General features: G+C 35.0%; 2 protein-coding genes across 5 annotated transcripts; both read right to left on the bottom strand.

The window, feature by feature from the left end:
- Positions 1-650: 650 nt before the first annotated feature.
- On the bottom strand, positions 651-5,757 carry LOC132604121 (protein BRASSINAZOLE-RESISTANT 1-like). Of its 3 annotated transcripts, none has more exons than XM_060317471.1 (2): positions 5,365-5,757; positions 651-1,760 (listed from the first exon to the last, which is right to left on the bottom strand). In XM_060317471.1, exons 1-2 carry the CDS (start codon positions 5,641-5,643, stop codon positions 1,065-1,067), a joined length of 975 nt encoding a protein of 324 aa, XP_060173454.1. In that variant the 5' UTR covers positions 5,644-5,757; the 3' UTR covers positions 651-1,064. The 3 variants fall into 3 exon arrangements, with proteins under 3 accessions (XP_060173454.1, XP_060173452.1, XP_060173453.1); XM_060317469.1 differs by lacking the exon at positions 5,365-5,757 and adding an exon at positions 4,597-5,296; XM_060317470.1 differs by lacking the exon at positions 5,365-5,757 and adding an exon at positions 3,829-4,550.
- A 2,063-nt stretch (positions 5,758-7,820) lies between these two features.
- Positions 7,821-9,897, bottom strand: LOC132602558 (uncharacterized). Of its 2 annotated transcripts, XM_060315378.1 has the most exons (3): positions 9,586-9,897; positions 9,142-9,248; positions 7,821-8,914 (listed from the first exon to the last, which is right to left on the bottom strand). In XM_060315378.1, the coding sequence occupies exon 3, from the start codon at positions 8,909-8,911 to the stop codon at positions 8,144-8,146; it is 768 nt and encodes a 255-aa protein (XP_060171361.1). In that variant the 5' UTR covers positions 8,912-8,914; positions 9,142-9,248; positions 9,586-9,897; the 3' UTR covers positions 7,821-8,143. The 2 variants fall into 2 exon arrangements, with proteins under 2 accessions (XP_060171361.1, XP_060171362.1); XM_060315379.1 differs by having other exon boundaries at positions 9,142-9,897.
- Positions 9,898-12,541: the final 2,644 nt, after the last annotated feature.

Raw genomic sequence — 12,541 nt, 5'->3', positions numbered from 1 at the left:
TATACGATTCCTTATTGATCAAGTTTTTTTTATTTAAATTCAACCTCTTCCTATATATTATTCAAATTGAAAATAAAGCCTAGAAGTTTTCTATATTTTTTGTTGGCATAAAAATCTCTAATATAGCGAAATGACTCTTAAAAAGCATAGGACCTCATGCAAATGCACAAACATGATTAAAACATATTCCCAACAATTTTGTTTTGCCTATATAGATCTTTCATTGTGCCATATCTTTCGTTAAGTATGCATGAATTCCAAGAGATTGTAGGTCCACCTAGTCCTCTTTTTAACACATTCAACATCATCACTTCACACCTATGGATGGACCAGTGAATCCGGAGGTGACATGACTAAATCATTTCAAGCGGCTTCTCTCATTTTGTCATCAATGTGCTACTTGTACCTTATGGCAGATGTGGTCATTTTTAGTCAGTCCCTTTGGAGACATGACAAACTGGAATGAAACACAACTATTTGCTTGGCCATCTTGTCAAAGGCCTATCCCTTCAGGAATCTGATAACAGGACGAATAGTCCTGCATCTTGCCATTAGGCGAAAAGATAGCAAGAATATCATCAAATAGATAGAAATACAGAACTCAGAAACAAAGCAAAGCAGAGTGGCGCAGATTATAAGCAGTTCGAATGTATAAACTGTAACACGCTTGATATCCTTATGGTGCGCACACAAACATCAGAGTGACAAAAAAAATACATTGTCCATTTCAATTGAAGCTGGATCCATCAAAAGAAGCAAGTTCTAATAAACGAAAAATTGTGGATAGTTCAACGGAGAAGCTCCATCTAGTCTACAATGAAGAAAATGATTGTCGACCACTGGAACAAGCATATATCTACACGTAATGCTTGTGAAATGACACGTCTAAATTTAAAGGGGCCTTTTCAGATATAGGAAGAAAACGGAAAAGAATGTTATACATACGGTAAATAGCAACAGAAAAAATCCAATCCATCCTAAGAAGCAATTTATGAAAGATCTACGTTTGTGCCATATCTCTCCAGACGAAACTCGAATAATCCACTAGAATGCAACGTGCTTCATCACATGCGAGCATTGCCACTTCCAAGAGTGAGTTCCAGATCATCGAATCCTACATCGTGAATCCTTTCCCCTTCCCATGCCTTGACTGATACAGTTTCAAAATCAAATTTTACGCTCTTACCCTTCTTCTCTGTGATCATATCATTAGGATGAAGTGGCTGAGCCACAGGTTTTACAAGATTAAAAGTTGGAGAAGCTGGAACATTGGGTGCGTACTTTTGGAAGTTGATCCACCGGCCTGAATCAATGGTAGATGAGTCAGATTCGTCACACTCGGGTATAGTCGGAGGAGTAAAATGCTGACCGCGAGTTGGGCTTGCTGGGGCTGACGCATTAGCAAAGTAAGGGATATTTAAAGCAAACATTGATTCTTTGGCCAAAGTTTCCAAATTGAATATTTGCTTAGGTGGATGTCTAGTTGGTGATGAAAGAGGTGGTGTTACAGGGGCACTGTTTGATATTCGTAATGAAGGAAGGGATGATGGAATGGCATTATGGAGAAAAGAGTACGGGTGTGATGACATCATGTTGGGATCAGCACGGGATGGACTGGGGAAAGAAGATGAAGTTGGACTTGGTTGATAAGACGGAATTGGGCTAGCAAAGTATGATGATGGGGGACTAGGATGCCGTGAAGAACTTGGCGTGATGTTTGCTGAACTGCCTCCAATCTCCATCGGAGTTGGCTTGCATCCCTGAATCACACACATCAAGTTTTTCTTATTGTTAAGTTACTAACACCAAACCACACAGTTAGGATGGATAGAAAAGGAAACACCAATACAAAAATTTAGTGATATTTGAGTTTCACAGAGCAAATTTGCAGGATAGCATGGCAAGACAGGAAATTCCTACCTAGTTTAGCTAGGAACTAGTAACTCTATTCCTATATTGTTCAGACTAAAAATCTTATTAAAACATGACTTAAATAAATTACCATATTGTAAACAAATTTGGTTTCCTACTCCAATTTCGAATTATTCTTCAAACACTAGCAGTAAATGCCTTCACCTCAAATATTGATTATTGTTTTAAGTTCTAAACCCCAAACCACACAATTAATATCGATAACTGAGAAAACATTAAGACGAAACTTCTCATGAAAATTTGAGTTTCGGAGAGAATTTGCTGGATAGCATGACAATTGAGCTAATAAAAGAAACCTCAACAGATCAGAAAATGGAATCTCGAAAAGAATTCACTACAGAAGAAATCACCCAAGGGACCCTACTTTTCACTACCAAATTAACAACAATTTAATTTGAGGCAAATCTTTTCCCCTAAATTTCCTTCCATTATCTGACAAAGTTATGCTCTAGATCACTCTAATTTCTCAAAATAACCAACACACGACAACATGAACAGATCAAAACAAAGAATTCAGCAAATCCAGAAGCTTAGCAACTTAAAAATTCATGCTAATATATGCTAAAATCCATACAAACCAAATATATCAAAGTTTAATTCAAGTTCACCGATAAACAAAAGACAGTAGTTGCTCCAACCCAATTTCACAGATCACCGATGAAACATTGATAAATCCATCAAAATGAGTGCACCAGAAAAAAGGCAATCTTGATCCAAAAAGAGCAAACACATTTGCCAAACCTTTACATCTAAGCAAATCCAAACAAAACCCACTAATCGAATCACCAAAACAACCAATCAATCAATCAACTGCACCTCAATGTTGGACTCGACCCTAATTAATTCTCTTCCGTCACTCTATACTATTCAATTCCAAACTATTGGGGCGGATTAGGATTTGAAGTTTATGGGTTCCAGTGATCTCAAAGTGCTCGAGGGGAATGAACCCTCGTCAAGAAGGGAGCAAAGCTTAAGCAGGTTCCATTTCTATGGCTGGACCAAGAGTCTGCTTTGTCACTAGGTTCCCAACACATATTTAACAGATTTCTCAATATAAATACAGTATCTGTGCAAAAGTTACTGGTTCCCAGGAACCAACAGTTAATACCATTGAACGGAGAGAAATAGAATTAAAAAACTTGCGATAAGTGGTACCATCAGTTTCAACGATCCAACCAGCTTCATTACAAAGAGCTTTAAGAACTTCATTGTTATCACAGCGTTTAGGAAGATTATAATTCCCTTGAGCTCCTAAACCAGTATAAATCTTAGCAGCTACAGCTCTCTTCTCCTATTATTCTCTCTTTCTCTAAATGATGGTTTCCTCCTTCCACAATTACTACCACCACCACCACTTTCAGGTACACCAACTCCGGTACCGGAAGATGTTGATGATCCTCCAGCTTCCCCCATCATTTTGCTGTTGGTGTTGTTTTCTGTTTTCTCTCTCACACACACGCACGCGTTTTCTCCTTTCACTACCAAATTAACAACATTTGAATTCGAAAGAGCAAGTCTTTTCCCCTAAAATTCCTTCCATTTTCTTAACAAAGCTAGGCACTAGATCACTCTAATTTCACAAAATAACCAACACACAACAACATGAACAGATCAAAACATAGAATTCAGCAAATCCATAAACTTAGGAACTTAAAAACTGATACTCATATATGCTAAAATGCATACAACATCAAATAAATACATCAAAATGGGTGCATTGAAAAAAGCAATCTTGATCCAAAAAAGAGCAACCCCATAAGCCAAACCTTTAGATCTAAGCAAAATCCAAGAAAACCCCACTAATGGGGTCACCAAAACAAACAAAAAGAACCTAACAATCAATCAACTTCACCTAAATCATTAATTTACATAAAGTGTGTGAGAAAAAACAAGAACCTTGCGATAAGTGGTGCCATCAGGTTCAACAATCCAACCAGCTTCATTACAAAGAGCTTTAAGAACTTCATTGTTATCACAGCGTTTACGAAGATTATAATTCCCTTGAGCTCCTAAACCAGTATAAATCTTAGCAGCCACAGCTCTTTTTCTTCTCTCTCTTCTCCTATTATTCTCTCTTTCTCTCCATGATGGTTTCCTCCTCCCACTACTACTACCACCACCACCACTTTCTGGTACACCGGAAGATGTTGATGATCCTCCAGTTTCCCAAATCATTATCATTTTGCTGTCGTTAGTGTTGTTTTCTGTTTTCTCTCTCACACACACGCACGCGTTTTCTCCTTTCACTACCAAATTAACAACATTTGAAATCGAAAGAGCAAGTCTTTACCCCTAAAATTCCTTCCATTTTCTTAACAAAGCTATGCACTAGATCACTCTAATTTCACAAAATAACCAACACATAACAACATGAACAGATCAAAACATAGAATTCAGCAAATCCAGAAACTCAGCAACTCAAAAACTGATATTCATATACGCTAAAATGCATACAACATCAAATAAATCCATCAAAATGGGTGCATTGAAAAAAGCAATCTTGATCCAAAAAAGAGCAACCCCATAAGCCAAACCTTTAGATCTAAGCAAAATCCAAGCAAACCCCACTAATGGGGTCACCAAAACAAACAAAAAGAACCTAATAATCAATCAACTTCACCTAAATCATCAATTTACATAAAGTGTGTGAGAAAAAACAAGAACCTTGCGATAAGTGGTACCATCAGGTTCAACAATCCAACCAGCTTCAATACAAAGAGCTTTAAGTACTTCATTATTATCACAGTGTTTAGGAAGATTATAATTGCCTTGAGCTCTTAAACCAGTATAAATTTTAGCAGCCACAGCTCTTTTTCTTCTCTCTCTTCTCCTATTATTCTCTCTTTCTCTCCATGATGGTTTCCTCCTCCCACTACTACTACCACCACCACCACTTTCTGGTACACCGGAAGATGTTGATGATCCTCCAGTTTCCCAAATCATTATCATTTTGCTGTCGTTAGTGTTGTTTTCTGTTTTCTCTCTCACACACACGCACGCGTTTTCTCCTTTCACTACCAAATTAACAACATTTGAAATCGAAAGAGCAAGTCTTTACCCCAAAAATTCCTTCCATTTTCTTAACAAAGCTATGCACTAGATCACTCTAATTTCACAAAATAACCAACACATAACAACATGAACAGATCAAAACATAGAATTCAGCAAATCCAGAAACTCAGCAACTCAAAAACTGATATTCATATACGCTAAAATGCATACAACATCAAATAAATCCATCAAAATGGGTGCATTGAAAAAAGCAATCTTGATCCAAAAAAGAGCAACCCCATAAGCCAAACCTTTAGATCTAAGCAAAATCCAAGTAAACCCCACTAATGGGGTCACCAAAACAAACAAAAAGAACCTAATAATCAATCAACTTCACCTAAATCATCAATTTACATAAAGTGTGTGAGAAAAAACAAGAACCTTGCGATAAGTGGTGCCATCAGGTTCAACAATCCAACCAGCTTCAATACAAAGAGCTTTAAGTACTTCATTATTATCACAGTGTTTAGGAAGATTATAATTGCCTTGAGCTCTTAAACCAGTATAAATCTTAGCAGCTACAGCTCTTCTTTTTCTCTCTCTTCTCCTATTATTCTCTCTTTCTCTCCAAGATGGTTTTCTCCTCCCACTATTACTATTACCACCACCATTCTCAGGTACACCGGAAGATGTTGATGATCCTCCAGCTTCCCACATCATTATTAGTTTGCTTCTTGGTGTTGTTGTTTTCTTGTTTTCTCTCTCACACACGCGCGCTTTTTCTCTCTATCTATGTCTAATATATGAGAGAGAACGACAAAAATAGTCCTTTATGTTTGAGGGGTAGTTCAAGATTGTCTCTTAAGTAATATCCACGTAAGGGTTTTTAGTTAACACTTTTAGGTGCCGTTTGGCCGTAAATAAAAAACAAATTCACTTTTTTTGAAATTTTTGAAGTTGGAATTAGAGTTGTGTTTGGCCATAGTTTTTGAAATTATAGTTTTTGGTGAAATGTAATTATAAAAAAGTAAAAAAAAAATTTTTTTTTTTTGAGTTTTTAGTATTCTGGAATACAACTTCAAGTTGTATTAGGAATATTTATGGCCAAACGCCCAAAAGTAAAAAAAGTGAAAAGAAATTCCAGAAAAAAGTGAATAATTTTTATGACCAAGCAGCACCTTAGTCTCTTTCAAATATTTATCTCGATTTAATGTGAAGTATGAAGAAAAAAATAAGCGGAAACTCACATTTAGAAGTATAATGTTTTGTGGTTCTGCTATTTTATACTTCCTCTATCTTAATTTAAGTGTCTTAGTTTGATTATGCATGGAATTTGAGAAATAAAGAGAGATTTTTGAATTTTGTGATCCTAAATTAAAAATGTGTATAACGTATTAAAATGTCATTGAATCATGTGGTTATAAACTTGGGGCAATTTGCTGGAGGTGGTCTTTAATTTTTACCCCTCAAAATAGTGGTCTTTAAAATTTGCCCTTCAGGCATAAATTCTGCCTGAAGGAAGGCAGAATTTACATGGGAAGATTTGCAAAATTCTGCCTGGTGAAATTTTGGCTTGTGATTTTTTTTTTTTTAAATTGTGCTGGGGTTTGAACCCACAACCTCAGGGTGTTAGGCGAAGGGCAATACTTAAAGACCACCAATTTGAAGAGCAAAAATTAAAGATCACCCCAAATGAAGGGCAATTCGTGCAAAAAAAGATAAACTTGTCATGTAGGATGTTTAAATTGTCCACTTACTAAATATAGAAAGAGACGCTATTTTTGGGATAGACCAAAAGGCTGAATAAAATACACAAATTGGGATGGAAGGAGTACTATTTATGTCTACAGCCTGGTGCAATTTTTTTGGGTGTAAGACTGTAAGTTTTGCTAATTTCATTTATCTTTTTAGTGCTTAGTATAGTTTTTTCTGTTGCATATTTTAAGATAAGATGGGACTTTCTTGGTGTTTATAGTTAAAAAGAATTTTTCATTGTTTCCTTAGAGTTCGAAAAATATTTTATACAGAATACAAGTATTAATTTTTAGCAAACTTAAAGGACCAAAACTGTTATGTACATACTTAAAAGGACTATTTCAAACGTAATTATAAATATTGGACCACTTTTTTCATTTTCTCGTATATATGAGAAGAATAGAAAATGGGTTGTCCCCGGGGGGTGGCGTGGCGTGGGGCGGTGGGGGCTGTAGACACACGTCTGAGACTACTCACGAGGAAGACGTTGTACAAGCATAGAAGAATCTTTTATGTTTCTCCAGGGGTATTAGTGTTGCCAGTATATGTATGTGTATATTATGTACACATAGGTGTGTGTCTATATATATATATATATATAGGAGTCGTTTGGATATGATTTAAAATTACGATGATTTGATTTTTTCTTTAACTTTTTTTTTAATTACATAAGGGTAGGGGAAAGAGATTATAACGTGGAGATTCAAACCCTCACCAACAAGGTGAGAGTTTAGGTAGCCAACCAACTGAGCTACTAGATTCCTACAACGATGATTTGAAGTTGAAGTTTTGTTTTGACATACAATTTGGATTTTTCAAGTTGTATTTTTTCTTATAAGCATAAAAACCTCACAAATTGTGAAAATCATCAAAACTTTCCCAATTCTTATACAGTCTTACCAAATGAGCAAGTCATAATTCATAATAAAATTAATACACTACTAGAAGGCCTTTCTAAAAAATACAACATCAATTTATGAAACTTTAGTTCAATAAAATGAAAAATTGAACGTGAGTTGTAGTGTAACTACTCTTTAATATAATCATCCTACCTGGTTGGTAAGAGTAAATTTGTTATAAATATACTATCAAATTGTAGATCGTTTAATATTTGATATAAATGGTTGGTAAACAGAGGCGGACCCAGGATTTCAGGGTCGTGGGTGCCTCATTTTCTTTAACATGAGTTGCTAACGATGACATAATATAAATGCACAACTATTTGAATGCAACACTAAAAGAAAACTGCAACTAATATTATCATTACCAAAAGAGGCTTTTAATCACAAGTTTCATACAAAAGAAAGACTTCTAGTCAGTAGTCACAAGTCCGATCCAAAAAAAAAAGACTTAGTCTCAAGTCTGATAAAAAAAAAGACTTCTAGTCAGAAGTCACAAGTCCGATCCCAAAAAAAAAAAGACTTAGTCTCAAGTATGATCCAAAAAAAAGACCTGCAGTCACAAATCACAACTGCGCTCGACGACTTTTCATTTTCTGAAAATGATGAATAATAGCATCATTACTTATAGTTGCAAATATCCCACGCTCTACATAGCAGACTAAACAACCATTTAAAAATTCATCACTCATACTGCTGCGGAGTTCATTTTTGATATACTTCATCGATGAGAAAGCTCGTTCCACAGAAGCAGTAGCAACTGGAAGAATAAGAGTCAACTTGATAAGCAAATAAACAAGTGGCCAGGTCTGATGCAATTCTGATTGAACCAGTACTTTAGCAAGATCAGTAATACCCTTCTTATTGAAAAATCTCTTATCAGAACCTCGAACATACACTATGAAATTATCAAGTTGGCAACTGAGATCTCGAAGCTTGTTGCTATCAAACTCATTCGGATAATATTCAGCCAACCTCATTACCTTTTTCTTATCAAAATTACCAAATGACTTAGCTGGATGTAAACAAGCCATACCAAGAAGTAAATCAGTACTAACAGTGTCGAAACGATTATTAAGCTCCTGAAGCAGCAAATCAATAACAGGATAAAAAATTCCAACACGAAAATGATGAGAATATGTAACATCAAGAGCTCTACGTTTCGACTTCCCAGGAATGTAGTTAGCATTCATCTTCGGAATAAATATCTCATGGTTATTACAAAAAGAAAAGGCATCATCGAGTAATGATTTCCATCCCCTATCCCTCATCATTTGCAATTCTTGCTTTGCAGTATTGAGCAGCCCCATAGCATTGACAATATCTTGATCCATCTTCTGTAATGAGCAGTTCAAATAATTTGTCTTCTTCAGAACTTCCAACATCAAGTGCAACATAAAAACAAAATCAAACCCCTTAATCTTATCCGCAAGACTTTCAGCTGTAAGTCTATCGATATAATTTGGACACTCACATGCAACAAATTCAAGAACATAAAGAATTGATGGAAATATATCAATGAAATTCTGTAATGTTTTATAATGAGAACCCCAACGAGTGTCACCTGGTCGTTGAAGCCCACATTCTTGATTTAGTCCCCGTCCTGTGTGCACTTCACCAGAAATGAGCAACTCTTCTAACTTTGCAGCTTGATGTTGTCTGAGCAAATCCCTGCGCTTATAAGATGCTCCAACAATATTCAATACATTAGTAACTATACAAAAAAAATCATCCACATCTATATTTTTCTTCGCAAGAGCCACACGTGTCAACTGCAATTGGTGAGCAAAACAATGGGTGGAATATGCAGATGGAGTATCACGCAAAATTAAACTTTTAAGACCATTTAGTTCTCCTTGCATGTTACTAGCACCATCATAACCTTGTCCACGTATTTGGGATGGACTTAATGAGTGATCCGAAAGAAAAGAATAGATTGTTTCCTTCATTGATCGTGCAAATGTATCATTAACATGGACAATACCAACAAATCGCTCTATCACTTCACCTTTTTTGTCAACATATCGTAGAACAAGTGCCATTTGCTCCTTGTGTGATATATCCTTCGATTCATCAACCAGTATTCCGAAATAATCACCATCCAGGTCTTCAATAATAGCTTTGATTGTTTCTTTTGCACAAGCATCAACAATATCTTTTTGAATTTTTGGACAACACATCATTTCATTTTTTGGAGCATTTTGTAATATAATGCTTCCAACTTCCTGATTCATGGCTCCATACCATTGCAAAAGTTCAAGAAATATACCTCTATTTGTAGATGATATGCTCTCATCATGACCACGAAACGGCAATCCTAATCTTAAGAGAAAAGTATTAATATTTCCCCTTTTTCTACGCAATTGAGAAAAGTATTTCTCATCTTTGAATATAGCATGCGTTGTTCCACTATCAATCACACAAATATCTCATGATTTGTCATTGATCCAAATAATATTTGAGGATTTTCCATATATTCTTCAAAACGAAAGAATCGGCAAAGTAAACATCGAAGTAGATATTTTGATTAGACAAAGTATTTCACACACTTTATTATATATATATGGAAACATAACCACATTAGATAATACAAATGACATGTATGAAATATCTAAGTTAATACAGATCCATCACCGATCAGATGATCTATTTTCCCTTCAGGGAGTTCAAAGAAATCTGCCACATCTAGATGCATGGGCTCAACATTATCTTCAGAAATAAAATTTGCTTCGGCATCCTTTTCTGCCCTTTTGAGGGAGGCTTGATATAGCTCAACAAGGTGCTTTGGCGTACGACAGGTACGTGACCAGTGCCCTTTTCCTCCACATCAGAAGCAATTATTTTCTGAATTTTTCTTTTGCACAACTTCATGCTTTTCATCCTTCTTTTTACACTGCTGGTGGTGAAGGGTATTATATGGTGCAAAACAAGAATCATGATTAAAATTCCTTTCTCGACCACGACCATGACCACGACTGGGGCCACGACCTCTTCCACGCCTAGAATGGCGAAAATTTGCCTCATTCACTTCAGGGAATGGGGCAGTACCAGTGGGTCGACTTTCATGATTTTTCATCAGTAATTCATTATGTTGTTCAGCCACTAGAAGATGTGAGATTAGATCAGAATATTTTTTGAACTTCATCTCTCGGTATTGCTGCTGCAGGAGCATACTCGAGGCAGGAAAAATGGAGAATGTTTTCTCCAGCATATCAAGATCAGTAATATTTTCACCACATAATTTCAATTGAGAAATAATTTTAAACATAGTAGAATTGTATGCCTTAACAGATTTAAAATCTTGGAACCTTAAATGGAGCCAATCAAAACGTGCTTGTGGAAGTATGGCCATCTTCAGGTGATCATATCTATCTTTCAGATCATTCCACAGCGTAAGAGGATCTTTAACCGTGAGATATTCCATTTTTTAAATTCTCATCAAGATGATGGCGGAGGAATATCATTGCCTTAGCACGGTTTTGGTTTGATGCCTCGTTTTTATCTTTGATGGTGTCTTCCAGACCCATTGCATTAAGGTGAATCTCGGCATCAAGAATCCAAGACATATAGCTATTGCCGGATATATCTAAGGCTACAAATTCACGTCTAAAAAGATTTGCCATTAGTAATGGAAAACAAAGAAATCAATACCTTCGAGGCTTGTAAAGTATTTGCTCGAGATGACAGAGTCTCGTGCTGATAACGTGTTATAAAATAAAACTATGAAGTAAATACACAGAAGAAATATGTAGAGAGAATATGTAGAGAGATATCAGATTATCTTACTTCTGCTCTGTCAACATTGCATCTGTGCATCCTATTTATAGGAGCAACATACAAAGGAGATATTTTGGGATATTTGGGATATTTTGGGATATTTCCAAATTAATGGATATCCACTAGTTGGATATTTATAACATTTATAAATTATCATCTCAAGTTTCATTTTAAATTAAATCAAAAGTCATACTCTCCCATCTCAATTTATATGATACATTTTTTTTAGTGCGTCAAAAAAAGAATGACATATTTCCTTATTTGACAATAATTTTAACTTTAAACTTTACCTTTTGCAATTAACGAAATGATTTATAACCACACAATTTAAATCATAAGATTCAAAAGTATTTCTTAATTTTTTAAACTACGTATCCAATTAAATTACATCATATAAATTAGAACCGCATGAGACGAGGAAGTAGTATATAATAACTATAATAATATAAGATTGAAGTATTGTACAAAACCGAGCACATGCATTACTTCTCGTGGCTGTGGGATTATGGCATTGTGGGTGGGGAACAATTCTTTCTTTTATCTTTCACTTATTTTTTTATTCTGCTGCAAATGGTTTGTTAGCAGAGTTGTCTACTCGGTTATTTAAGCAGTCAACCTGCCAATAAAATCTGCCACGTAGGCAATATTCAATTATTTGCCTGGGAGATTAATGCTCTTTTTTTCTTCTGATGAACATTTTCTGTTTTTCAAGTCAACACTATGAGATTGCCACTTTATGGCATGACATAAAATTGGTTAAAATTTGAAAAAGAGAATTGAGTTTCTAAAGTTTAAGTTAAATAATAGTATTTGAAAGTCAAAATCATATTTAGATATGTATTTTACTTTAAAAAAAAGTTAAAATTTTGAATTTCTTTACGGAATTTTAGAAATTCATCTTCAAAAGATAAGCAAAAAAGCCTTCGACTATATAACCATACAATATTTTGAAAAAATTATACGATTAGGAGGAAAATGTAATATTCTATTTTAGATTATTTTTGTTTTAGTTTTCTTCTTTCTAATCGGGTTTGAAATCTATCAGCATCATTTAAAAATGGTGAAAATATTATACGATTAGGAAAATGTAATATTCTATTTTAGATTATTTTTGTTTTATATTTCTTCTTTCTAATCGGGTTTGAAATCTATCAGCATCATTTAAAAATGGGTGAAAATGATTTTCA

This window comes from Lycium barbarum, chromosome 7 (genome assembly GCF_019175385.1).
Source record: "Lycium barbarum isolate Lr01 chromosome 7, ASM1917538v2, whole genome shotgun sequence".
Classification (NCBI taxonomy): Eukaryota; Viridiplantae; Streptophyta; class Magnoliopsida; order Solanales; family Solanaceae; genus Lycium; species Lycium barbarum.
Note: the sequence above shows the minus strand (reverse complement) of the source record. Positions and strands in the feature narration are given on the sequence as shown.

Bases quoted from the DNA above. Each gene is read 5' to 3' on its own strand.
- LOC132602558 (XM_060315378.1), bottom strand. From the start codon at position 8,911: ATGGATCAAGATATTGTCAATGCTATGGGGCTGCTCAATACTGCAAAG.
- LOC132604121 (XM_060317469.1), bottom strand. From the start codon at position 4,881: ATGATAATGATTTGGGAAACTGGAGGATCATCAACATCTTCCGGTGTA. The intron at 1,761-4,596 runs GTTCTTGTTTTT...TGTGTGATTCAG, and splicing joins ATGGTACCACTTATCGCAAG to GGATGCAAGCCAACTCCGAT.